Source organism: Perca flavescens, chromosome 20, assembly GCF_004354835.1.
Source record: "Perca flavescens isolate YP-PL-M2 chromosome 20, PFLA_1.0, whole genome shotgun sequence".
NCBI lineage: Eukaryota > Metazoa > Chordata > Actinopteri > Perciformes > Percidae > Perca > Perca flavescens.
The window spans coordinates 13,939,149-13,959,484 of record NC_041350.1 but is presented as its reverse complement, the minus strand read 5'-3'; the positions used below and the strand labels follow the sequence as shown (position 1 = coordinate 13,959,484).

The 20,336-nt window shown below is 43.3% G+C and overlaps 1 protein-coding gene across 2 annotated transcripts in view; it reads right to left on the bottom strand.

Moving 5' to 3' along the window:
- LOC114547443 (signal-induced proliferation-associated 1-like protein 1) overlaps positions 1-20,336 on the bottom strand; it is a 40,075-nt gene that overhangs the window by 2,691 nt on the left and 17,048 nt on the right. For both annotated transcript variants that reach the window (XM_028566818.1, XM_028566819.1), the window contains exons 2-19: positions 16,416-18,128; positions 16,158-16,288; positions 14,806-14,994; positions 14,426-14,600; positions 13,471-13,574; positions 13,015-13,172; positions 7,017-7,596; positions 5,591-5,865; positions 5,224-5,484; positions 4,966-5,109; positions 4,735-4,871; positions 4,533-4,615; positions 3,811-4,229; positions 2,625-2,816; positions 1,797-1,959; positions 1,392-1,593; positions 921-1,070; positions 608-725 (exon numbers count right to left, since the gene is read on the bottom strand). In XM_028566818.1, the coding sequence (XP_028422619.1) occupies positions 608-725; positions 921-1,070; positions 1,392-1,593; positions 1,797-1,959; positions 2,625-2,816; positions 3,811-4,229; positions 4,533-4,615; positions 4,735-4,871; positions 4,966-5,109; positions 5,224-5,484; positions 5,591-5,865; positions 7,017-7,596; positions 13,015-13,172; positions 13,471-13,574; positions 14,426-14,600; positions 14,806-14,994; positions 16,158-16,288; positions 16,416-17,901 (4,967 nt within the window). In that variant the 5' untranslated portion in view covers positions 17,902-18,128. The remainder of the gene's footprint in view (positions 1-607; positions 726-920; positions 1,071-1,391; positions 1,594-1,796; positions 1,960-2,624; positions 2,817-3,810; positions 4,230-4,532; positions 4,616-4,734; positions 4,872-4,965; positions 5,110-5,223; positions 5,485-5,590; positions 5,866-7,016; positions 7,597-13,014; positions 13,173-13,470; positions 13,575-14,425; positions 14,601-14,805; positions 14,995-16,157; positions 16,289-16,415; positions 18,129-20,336) is intronic.

Below are 20,336 nucleotides of genomic sequence, written 5' to 3'. Positions count from 1 at the left end.
GAAACGTGAAGCAGTGGTTAAATTAGGGCTGGGTGATAGGGAGAAAATCAGATATCACTATATTCTTGACCAAATACCTTGATATCGATATTGCGCCGATATTCTAGGGTTGACAATTGGTGCTTTAACAAAATATATTCTCACTTAGATTTTAGATAAATAATAATCAGTAATGTGGACATAATGTCTAGGTAAGGAAAAGGCATATAATAGAACAGCTAGAACACTCTGGTAAGTTCAGAAAAGTAGATCACTTTACTGTAATGCAGCCTTTAAAACCAATAAAAGACAACACCTATGTCATATCACAATATTACGATATCTAAAATCTAAGACGATATCTAGTCTCATATCACGATATTGATATAATATTGATATATTGCCTAGCCCTAGGTTAAAGCTGTGCATCTGTCAAAAGTTGCCTTTTTCCAAGTGATTTTACCGTTTAGCATGCAGTCAACCAGAGCGGAGGGCTAATTAGTGATACCAGCTGCAGTAGCGTTTTATTGGAGATAAATCTGCAGGGTGTTTCATGGCACAGTGCTGGACACCAGTGGACTAAAGCAAACACCGGTCCCACGCCATGACCTGCAGTGAGGCCTCTTACCCAGGTGAGGGCTGTCTCAGCGGGGCTGCCTGAGGCTCAGCCTGCTGGGGACTGGTGGCTGCTGCACTCTCAGCCACCGAGCTCTCCTCTTGGGCTGCTAGGAAGACCAGCCTCTGCTCTGAATTAAAAAAAAACGTTAAAAGACATTAGATTTGGAGAGAGAACAAATACAGACTAACAGTGCCCTCTTCTGGTGAGGATAAAGAGGGCAGTTGGGTTTTTGTGCCACACCTACTACTGAAAAGTGATAACAGTAATTAACCTTCACTTCCAATGATTTTGTGGAGGAAATTAAAACACGACATGTGCCTACCCTCAAAGGCCTTAGCAGCATCTACTAGGTGGGCCCAGTCCAGCGGGCCATCTGCCCCAGTGTCAGGCAGCGGCATGAGGACAGCGTCCTGCAGCTGCTGCCTCTTCCTCTCCTGCTCCAGCTCTAAGCTCTCTGGGGCTGACAGGTCTCCTAGAGAAGGAGAAACAGCAAAGTAAACCACAGTGGACAGCATTTGTATCTGTTCTCCCCTATGACAGAAAAATAGAGAAATCTTGCAACCAACAGCGATGCTCCCTTTAAATTGAGATTGTAGGTGATATTTTAAGCCTTTGGAAGTGTCTATTTTCTATTTTTGAGATTAAGTTTACAAACCTTGTTATCTGAAGACTATGTATAAATCACATTATCCTACTTCATCACTTTTTTTCTAACTACAAACAAAGGTTCACAGGACAACTTGTATCACGCTGCCACCTCCTCTATGATCATCTATAAATACTGAACATTCACCCAGGGATTTGTGTGATGCTCGCTGGCTTGGTCCGTGGCGATTGGTGGGTGAGCGTGGCATGGTGGAGCAGCTGAACAGAAGGTCAGTAGGCGTGTCACGCTGTCCACTAGAGGATGGCTCTCTCTGCCCGCTGTAAATACTCTCATCTGACAGAGTTCTCTGGAGGGAGCGACGAGTTGCTAGCGGACCCGGAAACATCGGCTTCAGATAGGGATGGAAACAGACACATTACAGGACTTAGGTAAAACAAAGTGAAACATTTTACAAATGCAAATTTGTCAAAAAAAAAAAATCAAAAAACAAACAAAAAACCTATCCCATCCTACGAGTACCCCTGGGGAGGAATCATTGTACTATGTTACTAGAGTCAGTCTAGACAGTTAGGCCACAGCCTTTCTCAGTACCTTCTCTTCACTTGTAGTGGGTGGAGGGCTGTCAAGTGTGATGAGCTTCTTCAAGTCCTCTTCCAAGCTGGACTTGGCAGTGTGCCGCTGGGGCGACTGGGAGCCCCGGAGATTGGCCCTGAGCTGCGGCTGACCACCCAGCAGACCATCACTCTGGTGCCGTCTGGAGATAAAAGCAAGATTCAACTCAGAGAGATACCTCTTAAATCCAAATAACACACCGTATGTAGAAAATAAGAATGCAAAGGTAATGAAGGTGGTGGCCAAGAACATCACCAACAAAGAAGGTCTGTGATTAAAAGGTCAGCAGTTCAAATTCTGAGACTGGATGGGAATCTGTGAATGATAAGGAGCTGCAACCATTCTTTGTGATGTTAACACACACACTTGACAAGACACTTCTCTACTGTACTCTCTCACCACTCTATTGCTTCACCACGAATAACCGTGGTTTGTTCAGCAGCTGTACAGTGGGAAAACAGCAGTTGCTATCAACCACAAATGATGCAATCACCCTTTGGGCCAAACAATGAGACATATGCTGCCTTGAATGAATAAAAAAAGGACAATATGTTTAGTCACCTTCTCTGGGAACCAAGCAATAAAAAAAAAGAAAAACACAAAAAACAGCTACACCACATGGTGGCAGTGTTGCCCAAATTAGAAAAGTAGTATTAAGTGAGCTGTCTGAAAGACAAAATAAAACAAAACATTCAGTCCTTTCCCCAGTTTCTCAAATATCAACATCACCGACAGTGGGACGCATTTCTACACTGAATGATAATTTTTCTCAACATGCAGCACTGAAGGGGACAGTTCCTATCTTACTTGCGAGTGCTTCCAAAGTCCACAGAGTTGACGGTTCCCCCAGGTTTCCTCCAGCCAATCAAGTACTTTGAGGTCGCTCCTTGACGAGGGTAGAAACTCTTGGTCCCTGGTGATGTGGGTGAGGTGGCCGCAGCCGCTGCCTCGTCTTGCCCCTGATCCATCGGACTCGCTGAGAGGCCAGAACTGAGTGTGCTGAAGAAAAAGGGAGGCAGGAGAGACATACAGTATGTATGAAAAAGAAAGGCATCAGTGTCACAGTCTTTGATTTTCATATAGTTATAAAAACATACAAGCACCAAGAGCAGATTAAGTGGCAGTACAGTGCTATTCATTTGTCAGGCTTTAAATTGTTTAATTTTTATTTTAGCCTTGGTTCAATTGGCATGATTGATAAAGCACCAATATCTATAATTTGGCTGAAAATGAATTCCCTCAGATGGCCACTTTCTTTCTAGTTCAAACTGTCAAAATACGTTAGCAGTTGTTGCATATATAAACAGAATATAAACAGATTATCGTAACCTGTTCCATTACTATGTCTTTCTCTCTCTCTGCAGATGGGATCAACTGATGACTTCATGGATTAAAAAAATAGGACGCCGTGTCCTTGCACTTTATTTCCAGCAACTTCGAATAACATTTCTTCGTAGTTTGACATAAAAGCTTGAATTTTCAAACAGCAAGTTTTGTGTCCGTGTCGCGCACCGCACATACTATAAAACAAAGCTGCAAATATACAGGTCTGGTAGAGCTGAGTTATTTCTGGCTGAGTGAAGAGGAGAGGGAGGAAAGCTTTAGTTGATTCAAAAGGAAGTGGGATTTAGAAGAGGGGAAACATTGCTGAACTCACAGTCTGCATTTCTAGCAACTTCAAGCACTTCCTTTCAATCATGAATACCAGGAGACAGAGATACATACAAATGCAAAACCACAGGCACAGACACACACACACACACACAGAGACACACACAGAGAGAGAGACACACACACACACACACACACAGTTATTTAATTCTTCCTCTCTCCCTCTGTTAATGCCAAAACGCAGAGCTTTGGACTTTTCCATCTGGGATGGTACAGGATATATCTGGACTACAATGAATCACTGTCTGTTTAATGAAACATTGATGCAAGGCCACAAATTCTTCAGCTGCCTACAGCTGAGTCAAACAGAACAGCAGCACACCTGGAATGGGAGGCAGCATCACTGAGGCTGTAGGAGCCACTATCAGGAACGAGGGGAAATGCTGATGGACTCTTTGCTGGAATCTCACTGCCTCCAGTGGCAACAAGAGAGTCTGGTGTCGGAGGTGAAGAGTCCAAGGCCCTCTGGCTGCCTGCTGGGTCATCCTGCCATGGGATTTTGTCTTTGGCCCTGAAGGCACCAGTGGAGGAAGCTGTGCTGCTTTGTGTGGCAGTGAAGGAGGTGGCATCGATGCCGCTGTCAGTGGAGGTGCCCTGAAGATAGCCGTTGAGCTCCAGATCGCTCCGCACTCCTGAACTTGAGCCGACTTCGTACCACTTCTCATCGCTGTGGGCGGAGCTGGAGGCGTTGCTCGAGAGTGTGTTGCTGCTAGACTGGCTGGATGAATACGGAGCATCCGGCTATTCAGAGATGAGAAGTTCAATTAGCATTTTCAAATTAAAATTTTAGTTTTTAAAAGTTTTTACTGTACACATTTAATATTTCCCCCCATAATGATATTGCAAGCTCAATCCACTGTCAATATTTAAAGAGTGGAGATTGGAATACATGTTGTAGCTCTTACTCAAAAGCAAATAATCTTTACCATTGATTAAACCGCAGCACTCTGGTTAACCCAGGGCCTCCTTTATCAACTCGTAACCTTCAATCACATAGGAGCTCGGAGATGACATACAGTATGATGCTTGTTGATTCCAGCTCACCTTAGTGATTTTGTTAGGAGACATTTGGCTGCCCTGCTCTGACGGTTGGAGTCGAGGAATTACTGCCTTGGAAACCACAGGGTCTATGGGACGCAAGGACATATGGGTAATGAGGTCTGTAGACAAGTGGTAGCACAGTAAAAGTCATGTTTTATTCAATGATATTGCTAACACTAAGGCCAGAGTTCGGAGTTCCTCTTACCTGCACTGGTTTTGTCCCCCTCCCCAGTTCGGGTCCATACAACACCAGTGCTAGAGCACGTTTTCATCCCATTGACCCCCTCACCTGCCACGTGCCGCACAGATGACACAGGGGACCGGCAGTTGTTGTTATTAAACCTAGAGGGGAGATGAGGAAGGTCACCATATTGCCAGGTAGTGCAGCAGGCCAATTTAGCATTAGTAACCCATAGTGAGGTGCAAAAGAACTTACCCATCAGGCATAGATTTCTGCCTCCACTGGTTGGAGCTCATGGCGTCTGTGTAGGGGAGGCTGGAAGGGGAGTTTGTGTTGTGCAGTGTGCGACCCATCACAATAGAGCAGGCGAGAGCGTAGTTGTCGTTCCCTGGGGAATATCTGTGACGACGCAGAAGTATGTCATTAAAGACCAACTGTGAACTGCAGACAGACAGCTTTTTGTTCAGTGTGTCTGCAAGTTTTATAACAGCATTATAATATTTATTTTGTGACCTTTTGGGGTTGAGGGGTCGGCCGTCACTGGACACACTTCGGGGAATAACAGCAGAGTTACGGTCACCGAAGTCTGAAGGCGGGGCCTTGATCAGCGTTCCCCCTGTGCCAGCAGCGCGTGTTTGAGGGCTGGATGAGGTGCGTGGCCACTTGGTGTTGTTGTTGTTGGTGGGGCGGAAAGGGAACTTTAACTCATAGGGCATGCCCTCCTTGTGGTTCTTGTAATCCACTAGTGGCATGTGGTAGATTTCTGAGCAGCCTCTGTTGGCACATGTTCACAGTCAGAATGGGACAGCTTTAAAAGCCACAGACAACTGCATTAAGCAAAGTTTCTCTTGCATCTATAAATCATCTATATCTACTCTACCTGCGTGGCGTGGAGTCCTCATGTGGAGGGATGATGACCACCTTGACAGTAACAGAGGTTCTGAGCAAGTCGATCATCTGCTCGTGAGACAGCGAAGCCACCGACACCTTGCAAATCTCCACCAATCGGCTGCCCTGCCTGAGCCCAGCCTGCCAAGCATAGCCATAGGGCTCCACCTCAGCAACAATGCCCTCAAAGTTGACATGAAAGCCCAGCTGGCCCAGGGCGTTACGGCGCAATGTCATCTCTGTGGTCTGACTGCCCTTGGTCAACAGCTGCAAAGGGGCAAATCAGAGAAAGAGTAGAAGACATAATGCATAATGTATAAAACAATTTCTTATAGAACCCTTCAGAGTCTTTTGCAGGTAAACTAATATACAGTCTTCAAGCTAGTTCTAATCCCATCCCAGCTGAGGCACATATTTCAGACACATACTATAAATACTAAGCACTTGAATTTAAATAATTATGTACACTCCTATTATAACTGTAGTATATTACAACTACCGTTAGACACCCTGTCTCGCTCTTCCTCTACCTGTGGGAAGTTAACGGAGAAGTAAATGGTAGTTAGTACACAGAATAGTAAATAGTAAAAATAGTAGCAAATCAAACAAAAGCAGCAGAGTTCCAGTTAGATACAGTTAACATGCATGTTATGATTCCCACAACAAAGGCCATGAAAAAAAAAAAACACAAAAGAAGGGCACGTGCCAGTACTGGTAGAAGGCAACAGTAAATCTTTACTTTGTTTACTATCAACTAGAATTGCATGGTCAGCAGAATGATCCAAATGCCCCGTCAAAAAGCACAGCCTTACCTACACCACACTGAAAACCTCAGTAATATCATATCACCAAATTACTATGTATTGTGCTAAGCATAACTTATAATCATAGAGTCAACACAACAGCTGTGGCTTTTTGGTGACTGTCTAATTTGAGGCTACGCCCTTATGTTGCTATTATAACATCAACAATACTTTGTTCCTATTTCTTTGTACTACTGTTTTCAAGGGACAGAGGGAATATTGCCCTCACACATCATAGAGGAAGACACTGAAAAACTTTACAAAGCACTTTTTGCCTACATACCTGTTCACTGGCTACAGGGATACTCCAAAAGGCCCTGACCTTTGTACTAATTGGCACTTGGTGCTTGATTTAGAAATGTATGTTTATTCTACTGTTTTAGTCGTTGTTATCTGTATTGGATAAGCTTTGCAGATAACTAGCTAAAATGTAAATATGATGATAAAAGCAGTGTGCATTCAGATGTGAAGTGAAAGCCAAAAGGACTGTGCCTGTTCATTACAAGCTGTTTTTCAGAGATACGGTGTTTGGCTCAGTGTAACCTCTGATAGCTACAGCAGATGGTTTGTGCTAATGAGATGTACTGTCATAGACAGTAGTAGTGCCCCACTGACCTCCAGTCTCTTGACAACCTCTCCAAAGTCTTCTGTGTTGTTATTGATGGAGCGCAGAGATACACTCTCTCCACGCTCATAGTAGATCTTCATGGAGGCGGGACTCCCAGTTGACCAACCAATCACATCACGTGTGGCGCAGTTAAACACCACCGCTTTGGCCTCCTGATCCAATAGGATGATGAAGTCATTTGAAATGGCCAACAGGCATTCGCGTTCAGCACCAGCTACTTGATCTTCAGCATGAACCTGCCAGGTCACGGCCCCTAGGCTCCGCAGCTCCGCCCCACTGTATGGACGCACCTTTTCCCGTCGTTTGTGTGCCAGAGAGATAAAGGGGAACTTCCCAGTGGGTTCTACAGGAGTACTGGTCACGTGACGCTCTGCCAAGTCTCGAAGATATTCCTGCCGTGTGCGTGTTGCCATGGCACCAAACTTATCTGACTTGTGGGCTGCGTTCTCAGCGTTGATGACTTTGCCCAACAGAAAGTCCCTGAAGACCGTGGACTTGGGGAAGGTCACACCCTTGGGGATTGGTGGGCCAAAGGAGGGAACGTCCTGGGAACGGGTGACAGCCACACTGCAGAAAGGAAAAAAAAAGGGCAAGGGTTTCAGGTCACTGCTATAGTATGTCAATAAACAAACATTATAATCCATAACTTAAACCCCTTTGATTGCTTGACAATCTCATATTGCAACATTTAAAATTGAAGCGAGATGAACAAACAGAGAAAAGTATCTTTTTAGATAAAACAGATGTTGACAACATTTTCCTTTGGGGACATCATTTGAAATTGGGAAAAATTTGAAGTTGAAAAAAAGGTAATACATTGCAGTATATGGCAGAATATTGCAATATGTTTAAAATCGCAATAATATCGTATCGTGACATAAGTATTGTGGTGATATCGTATCGTGAGGCCTCTAGTGATTCCCACCCCTACTTTGTATAGGCCTTTGCAGCAATGCATTTTAAAATTATGGTTTGGTTTGATTCTGTCATGAAACAATATTCAACAAATGGTTGTAGAAATATACGAAAACAAAAAAAGTCAGAAGACTATTGGATATGTATGAAGACAAAATAAGATAACATAAAATATAAAAAGCACGAAACATATAAAACTGAAATATGACAGAAAAACAAACAAACACTAAAAGTTAACATAACTTATTTCCATGATGGTCAAATAACTGGGGGTAAAAATTACATTAGGAGGACAAACATAACATGGTAAAACAGCATAGTGGAGACACATTACATAGTTTACCCACAAATATTGTTGCCTTTGACCGGTTTCACTTGCGAGTATAAAAGGACTGTGTTAAAATTCCTACTGGCAATGCTCTTCTCTTGTTACCCTCCACTGCTCCTATTCCATTTGCACACAATAGCTGTCCTTGAGTTGGATTACTATAAATTATTTAACAGGTGTGGGTACTGTTGTTCATATAAAAATTGGCTCAGTGTAGAGCAAATTCAGCAAAGTGTGCTTTTAAACAAATTGGGATTAATTTACTATTTGGGACGACATGCTTGTATTATTCAATTAGTTGGCAGCCTGTTTATACACACTTTGGCTGCATAAATTGAGGCTTTAAGTGTATACATCCAGCAGTGCCACTAAAAAGTAAGTGTAGCATTTTTTGCTGCATGATTTAATCAGAAAATGTCGTCTGATATTCTTAAAATTCACAATAATGGACAAGCTACATCTGCCTGAAATAGTAACATAAAAACAATTACGTTTTGGTGTATTCATTGAAATATTTGCTTGAACAAGTCAAGGTCAGGTTGGAAAAAGAAAGCGAGTTTGGTAACTAGTTAAACCAGTGACCCAACCAAATGTTTCCTATATGTGTTGATCACATCTCCACATTGGCCAGGATGAATTTTATAATGTCCAAGTTATTTTTGTAGTTCATTTTAATGGGTTTAGGGGCATTTCCGTGTTACATCTCCCAACTTCTATGAAGCATCAGATGACTGACAGCTAGCCTGAAACTTAAAACTTACAAAAATGATTTTAATATATGTGAGTTCATCGTTTTCTCAATGAGTAATGGTTCAGTAATGGTTGGTAAATGTTCAGGCACAGGGGCGGCAACACAACTACAAATCATGGAGATCCCTATTCCATGCTTCACTTTAAGGATGAGGTTAGGCTATTAGTTTGGTTTGCTTGATTACTCCAAAGTGAAAGGTGTTTATGCAACAAAATATAAGACATAAACATAAAAGAACATTTGGGTTGCCAATTTGAGATGTACAATATCATAAAATTTATTTTAAGGTAGAACAGTGCTTTCCTCTATGGTGCCCTTTGATTGTCAGCACCATTGTCACCCTATATTTTTCTTATTGCTGAGACATAAACCTCAGTGACTTTTAGATATTTAGACAGGACTTGTAAAGTGGGTTCACATAGTATTTCCTATTTGGATTTTTAATCGAGATTATTTAATAAATATGCAATACAAAACAATTATTATTATAGTGACTTTGCTAAAGATCAGACCACATTTTATATTTATATAAACAAATAAGAGAAATTGTGCATAAATGTAGGTAATTTTTCTCGGCACTGTACATACAGTTGTAGCATATACACTGAAAGCCCATTAGTCCATGACATGGTGTTAGATAAGCTAATGTGACAGTCCTGACAAGTCTCCATCCAGTCCAGTCCATTCAACAGATAACAGTCATAGCCTTTAGCAGAAATGTTGCAAACTATGCTTGACTAAGCCCAGCGTATAAATACTATACATCCAATCACAGCTGACAAGCCAGCTCCCCGCTACATCGTGGTATGGAGAAGCAGTGCTGCGGCTCGAGCTAGGAAGCACAAACAGCCTACGTTTCCTTGACAAAGGTCTAGTTATGCAATCCGCCTTGATGGCCCCGTGTGACTTTGAGACAGCAGTTGAAAGCAGCAGATTAGCACCCCGCTGGCCCCGGGCCACTTACTCCTCTAATGCTCTGGTCTGGCTCAATAAGACCTGAGCATTATCCAAATCTCAGCAGCAGGCAACAACAGGCTATTAATAACTGGCTGACTAAACAAATCATACTCTTTACTGCTCTAATCTCTATTAATAAAAGACATCCCATTATTGACATGGTCACAAGCTATGAAGACACAGACTGATGGCAAAAAAATTAAACAAACAATCTCTTTGTGGGAAATCAGGTTTCAAGCCAGTATGTCTGCGCGTAACAATCTGTGTGTTTGCAAATGTGTGACTAACGATCAGCTGAAATCCATAGAGCTTGGTATTCAGTAAGTGGCAAAATCAAATAACTGAAATACCACACGTAACGACACAACCTGCAAATGTATAATGTTTGCAGGTTGTGGTGTAGCCTATATTCTCTGTACCCGAATCATAACATTTGATGCCATAACTCCTTTGTGGATTTGCCTACCCAGGGACCGCTGATGAAACTCAGTGTAAAAAATGTGTAACTTTGCATTGAGGCGACGCAGACCACAAGGACTGTGATTGGTCAACTCGTCCTGTGTGTTGATAGTCGGTGTTTCAAGCAGCCTACTGTGGGGAGTAGCAACATGCTAGTTCACTGACATAAGCTTTGCAAATAAACTCAGACATATCTGGGTTACAATGATGGGGTTATCCGTTTGTAAAGTGTCTATATGTCAGTAATGTTTTGAAATTAGCACTTCGCCAGCAAGCAGTACTTTGTGGGCAGTTATGCTAAAGTTTGCTTGCTAACATAACATTAACTGGCTGGCAGACACCTCGCAAATAACCTCAGACTTATTTTCTGGTTACAGTAACTAGGTCATTGGATTTTACTTTTTACAAAATCTAAGCAAGAAAAGGCCGAACAAATAAGATAAATATTTTAGCACGACAGTGTATGGGGTTTGCCATTCTGAGTACCTTTTTGGTGGTTAGCGACACAGACACTGGCGACACCGAACTTCGAAGCCACACACCCCCTAGCGTTATGGCGTGTATCGCGTGAAATGCACCGCGATGCAAAGCAACCCCGACGCAGAACTCCGAAAGGGTCACGACGCTGTAGGAGCGACGGCGTGGAGTTGACGCAGAAGCATAAAATGGCCTTTATTCTAGGACAGTCAATGGCCACACATTGTCCCTGTTAAATAAACAAATAAATAAATCAACACAAACACCTACGGTTTAAACTTACCTCCTGGTGTCACCAAAGAGCAACCATGTTCTTCCTTACTGCACAATACCGTGAATCTTTTTTGCAATCAATGTGACAAAAAGATTCTCTGGGTCGATGATAACGCGATTGTGTTCTGTAGCTTCAATCCGACACTAAAGACGTACTACTCAGTGTGGTGGAGCAAATCTTTGTAGCCTGCGTTCTCTTGTCCCAACCCAGAAACTTTTCCAAACCATCAGGGAAAGGCATCCGTGAAAAGACTTGTGACAAAGAGTCAGGAGTGAAGTCTTAACATATGGTGCTTCGATCCATAGCATAGAAGTAGAAGCCAAAGGCTGGGAGCGTGCGAGTTTCTCTGGGTGGGGTAACTAGATTGTCCTCAAGGACTCTTGTGTCCCGCGCCTCTCCATTTTATCAATAAGGCAAACCAGGAGAACCAGCATTTCACCCTTTCTCTTTTCCCAGAATTTAAACTCAAACATGCCCCCTTTAGGCAAAAAGCAAGCTAAATAAAGGTGTCCATTGGTCGATAGGTCAGAAAAAAATAATTTGCCAGAGAGGAGAAAAGTCTGTAAAAAAAAGACCAAATTTGATGGCCTGAACCGTCCGCTACTGAGATAGACTCTGTGAGCTCTGAGGGACTCTGCTCTGAACAATCCTCCCCGCTCACATGCATGTCCGGGTGAAGAGAGCACTTCATGTTCATGGCGCTAACTCCTTCAGACCATTCCAGCTCACGCTGCCCAAAGGCAAAGTGACAAGCAGGGAGGGGGGAAAAGAGAAGAAGATGAAAGAAAGAAAGAAAGAAAGAAAGGGGGGGGCTTGTATTATATGAGTGTGTGAGCCTTTGTGTGAATTAGTGTGCATGGAAAAAATGTGTGCATGTGTGTGTAATAGTGTGCAAGTGAGCATGAGAAAGAGGTAAAAAGGAGAAACGGGAGTAAGAGAGTGAAGGGGAGCAACTATGTGTGTAATATCAGTGTATGCAGAGCAGAGAAAATGTGTGTGCGGTGGAGTCGGGATGCATGAGTGTGAACGCCATAGAGTTGCAATCTGATCATCACGAGGCTAAGAATCAGCCAGCGGAAGAGAAGAGGAGGAGGACAGCTACTGTAGGGCCAATCTATTACATTTGATCATAATCAAACTAATTTATACTTATGCAGACATGAGAATACACACCCCAGAGAGACAGGACAGTCACACAACAGGCTTTTATGTCCAGCTCATGCCTTCCAGTCAATGCTTTTGTCTTAATGCTACTGTAGCTACCTGTATAAAAACAACACCGCAGGTAGCACTGGAAGTGGTGTGGAGCTTTTAAGGGTCCCATAAAAAGGGCCCAGTGCTGCACTGAGATGGTAAGTTAAAGCCAGAATTTCAACATTGCTACTGGGTTTGGTCAGCCTGGCCTACTTAAAATTGTAATAAGTCTCCTTAGTCTCTTGATACGGTCATATATATTCATAGCTGGTGGACTAACCTTAATGTCAGTGTCAGTCGCAGTTTCATACTCATAATTCTTTGAGACGGTAAACTGGTAACCTTTCCAAGTTTTGGTAGGTTGTCAAGGTTTTTTAAAAACCTGTACTTATCCAGGAAGAGGTTTTGTTCAGCAAACATGCCACATACACCAACACTGCTTTTTCTTCCTTCCTTCCTTCCTTTCTTTCTTTGACTCTTTGACAAACCACATAACATGTATGCATGTGTAGAAAAAAAGACTTGTTTCCATTGTGGCCCTTACAAATTTACTGTACACCTCCGACCTCAAAGGGTTATTCATTATGGTCGGGTTTAGCTATTATTCTGCTGGTCAAATACAAGACCCACCTGTAGCATGTGTTGTCAGAGCAGGGATCGTGCACCCGTACAACGATGAAGACATGTTGAAAGTGAGAGCGAACGGCCTTTGGGGTGAAGGGGTGAGCACCAGGCTCCTGGAACACGATGGTCACAATGTCGTTCCCTATGTGGCGTTTCCTCAGTAACTAGTCATTGGAAAACAACACAGTCTTAATTAGAAAAGTATGGGATTTGAATCTGAAAGCAAAGCCATACCAACCATATGGTAAATTCCATTTAATGACATGGTACTCAACAATAGAAGTTTTGTTTGAATGAAAGTTGGATGAGAATCAAATCTGATTACAGAGCCATAAGTTATATCATGCATCTAATGATACACCTTTCCTTTAAGGTTTTCTTTACTCCATCCGTTTCCAAACAAAGGAATTTCCTGATACATAACTAATGGTATACCATAACGGCTGGCCTCTCCATTTTTACCTGTTGTTTGTTGTTGGGTGTGTAAGGCAGCAGAGTCGACACATGAAACATGATCTCATAGTCCTTGTAAGTCGTGTACAGGGAGTGAGTACCCGTGGAATCCGCTACAGGGGAAAAATAGCAATACAGGGTTGAGATCCATTGCACAGTTACTGCCATCCATCTTTCTCACATGTGTATTCTGTGCGCTCAGTGGTTTCTGTGCAAGATGGGATGCAATTTAACCGTAGCCAAAACATTGAGACAACAGTGAACTGTGGATCAATGTCCGCCTGGATAACTGTTAAAACCACTGCTCATTTAACTGTTTTACTCAAGTGTAAGTGGATCCCTTTCCCTTTCTGTTCAACATTACAGTTTCCAGACCAAGGGGCAGTGTCTAAATGTTTAAATAATTAGACTATAATTTAATGGTATTTTGTGGACTACAAGGCCATAAACAGGAAATTATAAACTTTGTCATTCAATCGCCAAATCTACGTTTGTTTGAGTCAAGCCAGATTCCCTAAAGACTGATGCAATTATCCACGTGCACTCATTCGCACTACTGAGGGACTATTGTAGAAGACACACCAGAGAGAAAGTGATACTAGAGAAGAGAGATGAGAAGAAAAAAAGTAAGGTGACAGTTTTGAAAGGACAAAGCTGGTGGGAGAAAATTAGATCCAATGAAAGGAAATATTTGACCAAAAGCAAGATTAAGGAGCAAGGTACAAGCACTATAAAGTGTGGTGCAATATGAAACTACAGTGAAACTAATGGTAGTAATAAAAAGTAGAAGTCATGGGCTAGGCAGCAAAAGACACATTTTATCTACAATCTTACGCAATCAGGCATCTCAACTAGAACAATTGGTGACTTTAAAGATGCATCACAACATAGGTCACTAATGAATAAAAGCACAAGCTCCATGTGTGTATGTGTTTGATCTAGAGGTGTGTTTGGGAGTTGTTACTTTTAGTGTCCAGCTGGGCTCTGTACTTGGTGAAGCCCTTGAGGCAAACCTTCTCCCCCAACAGTTGGAGGAACTCTTCCAGGGCAGGACCGGCTATCTCGTTGTTGTACATCTCCTCCTCGGTGCTCTGGCCCGCTCGGCAGTACATCACCCCCACCTTCACTTGAAAACTCAGCTAGGGGACAGCAAAGAAGCACAATCTTTCTTTAACAGTTCATGTCATGACAGAGTACAATATAGGAACTCACAAAACACAAATTCCCTTTCTGTACATACATACATACATACATACATACATACATACATACATACATACATACATAGCCAGAAAATGTTCTGATTCTGTAAAATTAACACTTGCTCATGCTTTATCCTCCTACCCCTTGTTCATCCAGTTTCATCAGCTGCTCAGTGACTTTGGGTGTGTTGAGGGCCAGTCTGAGGCAGGACATATCCAGCTCAGGGAGAAGGTACTCCAATACCTCCTTGACAGGCAGCCCCCGGGTGGTGCCATGCTTAGAGGTGGAAGGCACTGCATCCTCCAGGATAGAACCTCGAAGAGTGGTCAGCTGTATGGAGGGAGACAGGGGAAAAAGAGATTACAGAGAGTTTGAGAAGAGAAAGAATGCATCTCAGGAATCTTGAGTGTGTTTTGAACGGCCTCTCTCTTGGAGATGGAACATACTGATAGCAAAACATGCCTGCTCAAAGATCAAGAAAACAAAGAAATAAGTTGCTGCAGTCAAGTAATACCATCCCCTTACTGTACCCTTAAAGAAGGTGACATGAAACAACAAGACAATGACTCACTGGTGTTGCGTAAATAGAAAGTGGAACTGAGAAAGAAGAGGTGGGAGGGCTTGCCTAAGCATTCTGTGTACACAAGCCTGCTTTGTGCTGGGCTCTGGGAGTGAACTCAATCACTCGGCTATCATAAGCAGCTGGAACGGACCGAGACTTTCTCTCCTACGAATTTGAGGCTGTGCAGGGCCTGTGTTTACAATGGACCTGTGTTCCCCATGTTAGGAAGGTAGGATAGGGGGCGGGGTTCCTCTGGTACTTCAGTCTAATGTGTGTGGGTTTAATCACATGCACCTGTCCTACTCCAGTCTACAACAAACAGCCCCAAGCAGGTGCCTTTAGCCTCTGTCTGGGAATGTAAGTCCATATAATGAATCCCATAACCCCAAATGTTAAAGCCAAAATCCCCAAACCAAACACAGAACACTGGCAGCCAACTTGCAACTTAATATGACAATCTATTTTTACTGAAACACTCTCCACACAGTGGTTTGAGGTTGTTGGGCACTGACAGGCCTTGGAGGATGGAAGAAGAGTGCACTTTCTCAAGTTTTTTCACACATTGCTGATATTGGGAGACAGCTAAATAGCCCCAGGGCTGGTTGCATAATAAGAAACAAGGAGTGAGACTGGTAACCTCAAGCTGGTCTTGAGTATGTATGGTATGTATTGTGTTGCAGGCATATTAATATTTTAAGTACACACAATTGTAGAAGGTGTACTATAAAATGGATATAAGATCCAAGCAAGCATCAAACAAAATTATTTTCCCACAGTCAACCAAACTTTCCCGAATCTGTGAGTGCAAAAATATTAATGAGCTGTATTGTTAAATGCTGTGGGCAGATTCACTCCACAGCAGGAAGGATTGATGTGATGTGGTGCTGAGGTTGGGGTTGGGGTTTAGGAAGGATAGGAGGCTATGGCTGACCTCGCTGGTTCTGAAGATGAGACGGTAGTTATACTGCTGGCCGTGCTCCTTGTCCTCCTCCAGCTTCTCCCTGCGCAGGCTCACTGCCACTGGACCCAGCGACTCGTCCATCCCAAAATAGTTCCAGTGCTCTGAGGTGGAGGAAGCAGCAGAGAAACGATAAAAAATTCTGTTGGGGAATATCAAACTTTACTGCTTTAAACAACACACACTCATATTCTAATGATTACATAATGAAAGCAGATAAATTAATCTTACCCCTAAGGTAGAAGAACTTCCTATAGTAGTAGGCTCCCAGGTCCACATGCTCCACAATGTATTGTTTGCCTTTTCCGCTGAGCGTGCTGGGGCCTTCCTTTGGTCCCTCAAGCACTGCTACCCCAGCATTTGTGCAGTGCGTGCTCACAGATGTTTCGTACAAGTTTCCTTCCCCACTCAGGGTTCCTGAGCCACTATTACCTGCTCCACCACCCACAAGCCCATGATACCCTGCCCCACCTACTCCCAGTCTGCGCCTCCCATTGCCATCAGCACCTATCTCGTTGCGGAAGCAGGGGCAACTTAGCAGCATTTCATTGCTCTGTTCATCCCCTGCCTCCAGACCAGGACTGTCCCTAGAACTGAGCTCTTCCTGGCTGCCACTTGGGGAGCTGTAAGGCAGGCTGTGTGTGGACGAGAGGGTGGAGGTAGCCGAGGCTACAGCAGCAGCAGATGCCCCTGTGGTGGTGTTTTTCCTCTTGCCGGCAATCTGCCGCAACTGAGTAACTTCGTTGAGGTCAAACAGCATGCTTTGAACATCATAGTGGGCAAAGCCTTTCTGACACACCCAGGGCTTGAAAGGGGGGCCCATGTCCTCTGTCCGGCTGTCCTCTACGTCAGACCCCGCTCTGGGGGAGTCCGACTCACCCCGCACGTTCCGAAGTTTGCGGAATATAGACTCACCCCCTGTCTCAGATTTAGTTCGTCTCTTTGGGGGCTTATCTCTGGCTTTAGGAGGCTGGCTGTCTACGACATCCTCCTGAAGATCAAGGCTGGCCTGCTTGGGCCCAACATTCAGCATGTCCTCCAGTTTCTCTGGAGCAGGACTACGCTGGTCAACTTTGTCCCCTTGATAGCCCCTAAGCATTTCAAAGAAGCTCTCTCCAGATGCTCCATGCTGATCTATTGAGGAGGTGCTACCGTATTCGCGATGAATAGGGGACCATTTGGCTCCCAATGCTGGACCCCAGTCCTCTCCACTATCTCCACTGCCTTCCATCTCACTGATAGTCATGTCACTGTTGCTCCGCTGACGGATGCGTCTTTGTCGTGGGTTTCTATGTGCAGGGCCTCTATAGTCACCTGGGGCTAGGTATCGAGTGTCAGGGCTGTAGTTGTTGGCCTGGGCCTGGGTTCGATTCTTCAAAGTATTGTGAATGTTACGCAGCATTGACGAGTCTTGAGGGCTCATTACAGAGCCTAACTTAATGTGACTTTTTCCAGCAGAGGGCACACCAGAGTTCTCAGGCTCTGTAGCTGAGTGCCACATAACCCCTGCAATGTCTTTCCTTGGGGGCCAGTCAGCCACCCGAGCCCGGACACCCATTTTAGGCACTCCTGTACTCACAGTGGCATGGACATTGTCTGTGCGGGTTGGCACAGCCCCTCCATTGACCATACGGAGGTGGCGGGTGTAAAACTCATCAGTGGCGGGGATGGAACCCCCAACGCTGCGCTCCATGGGTGGTTGCTTCAGGCTGGTCATGACACCAGTGCAAAAGGCTAAAGGCACTTAGTAGGGAGACATGGCTGCCTTTGGGATGTGATGCTGCTCCCTGACTTCATGAGCAGTTTGATTGTCTGGATCAACAAGTGAAGAGGCAGAAAAAGTGAAGGGACAAGCCCACCTCTTCGGCAATCAAGCCTGCATACTGCTTCCTCAACTGTGTCGCCACTGCCACTTGGCATTAATCTTACTCCAAACAACGTATCCTGAAAAGAAAAGAAAAAAGTACATATAGTAAGAAAAGATAACCACAAACTAGGGCTGGACGATTAATCAAAAATGTATGACATCGAAATCCTGAAGCTGTTATCGACGTATTTTTCCCATGACGATAATTTCGATAATTTATTCCTCTTGATAAACCTACTTTCTCCTTAAAAACATTCTACCGCGTGTGTAGTCATGTGACTTCGCCCGGACCAGTCCATCTGGAAACATTTTGGCTTCAGAAAAGATGATTTAGAACAACGTGATTAATTATCGTTCATTTATCGTTATCAAGGTAAAATGTGCAATTAATCGTGATTTAGATTTTAGGTCATATAGTGCAGCCCTTTTACAAACATCTGTTTCTTGGCTCACACCACTTTCCCATACATATCTATGACTGAAAGTAAAAGAACCAAAGTTGGGAAGCAGGTCTTAAATTAATAAGTTGTTGAGATAAGATCCTTAGTATTGGAAAACCAGATGAATTTACACCTGATTGGCTGTGATCAGTGCCCTGTATATATCGCCTCGACAGGATGGGAAAAAGCACAATGGTAATTACATTGTCACTTTCAAATCAAATCTTAAGTTAAGCAGGCAAATATCAAATTTGTTTCACTACTTAATAACAGCGTGGTTTTAGGGCATCTAGTAAAAGAACTCTAGTATCCGCCTTCATACAACAGGGCATCTTTTGCAACCTTTCCTATGAAAATATCTTAGGACATTTTACACATATATGCAAATGAATCCTCTGTAGAAAGTGAGAGAGATACAGAATTTACAAACCTGTCTGCAGAACAGAATGTGGATGTTTTTTGTTCTTCGGTAGGCTTTTTAAAAGCCAATGAAAAGTTACTGATATGTTCCATTTCAGATAAGGGTGTGGCAGATGGCAGAGATAATAACAAAGTAACAAGCCTTTCAGTAACGGTAATTTTGTTACTCAAAAAAATAATGTGTTAAGAGTACTAGTTACTGCCAAACCAAAAGAGTTACTGTTCCCAACACTGCATATAAGTGAGAGAAATATAATCTCATCCCTCATCCACTGATTCATGGCTTGTGACTTGTGTGAGGCCTCTTTGCGTGCCCCTTTAGTAGCCAACATTGTAATGCAGAATTGCAGTTTTCTCAATCAAATATCCCAAGTTGCACATCACAAAGCAAAAGGGGCCCTTTCAAAGTCATGTGAGAGGTAGGTAATCATCCTCTGCCTGACAAATCGGGCCAATTTGGCAGATGAGACACTGGGAGAGATTAAGGCTACGCTCTTAGTCAGCCCTGTCTGGCTGTGGCTGGGATCACATTAGCCACTAGCAACCAGTGCACTGTGACAGGTCTGCAGCACCACCACCTTGCACCACTGCATCCTAACATGAGGGCCAACTTTATTCTAAGTAAGACACATACTTATCAGAAAAAAAGACATTTACATTCAAAAGTGATCAAAGAGGTAGGTCTATAACAGGAGTGCACAATACCATGTGACCAACAGCATTACCACAGTTGCACAGTCAACTGAGCGATGGGTAAAATGTTCCCTAGACAATGCAGTTTGTTTGATAATAAACATTAATTTACAAGTCAGGAAAAAAAGAGTGCCAGACAGAGGCAAAGCATCCCCAGACAGCCTTTCTTCAAAACATAGAATGGTGTTTTCTGACAAAAAAACTCTAAACCTGTGAATATTATGCAGCAGAGACTCTTTCTGTTGGATCAATATCAAGCAAACGCATGCAGCATAAAAGACTAACAGGCATAATTCCTGTTCAAGTCCAAAAGTGTGTTGAACGGTCAGTAAAATAATGCTTCTACATGTCAACTTTTTTGAGCCACAAACATAAGGCAGTAATGAACAGGGTCCTTAAGCAAGTAATTCATTATGAAGGGTTTCACATAGAGCCTAACAGTCTGATAATAAGCCGATCAAAGCAAAGATCAAATCATCATCAAATGAAATGGACGGGGCAATTTTCAAATTCAAACCCAGGATGTAACAGCTTCATGGTTACATTATATGAAATCTTCAGCCAGAAGAAATTAAAATTAGATGAAAGAAAAATATTTGCACTGTTATCTTTCATCTGTCACATAATGAACGTTCCCAACTATACACTCCGCTAATGAATGGGCACCAATTCTTTGGGGGCATGGGAGTAGAGTAAGTGTCTACAGCAGATTAATAAAACCTCATTAATGAA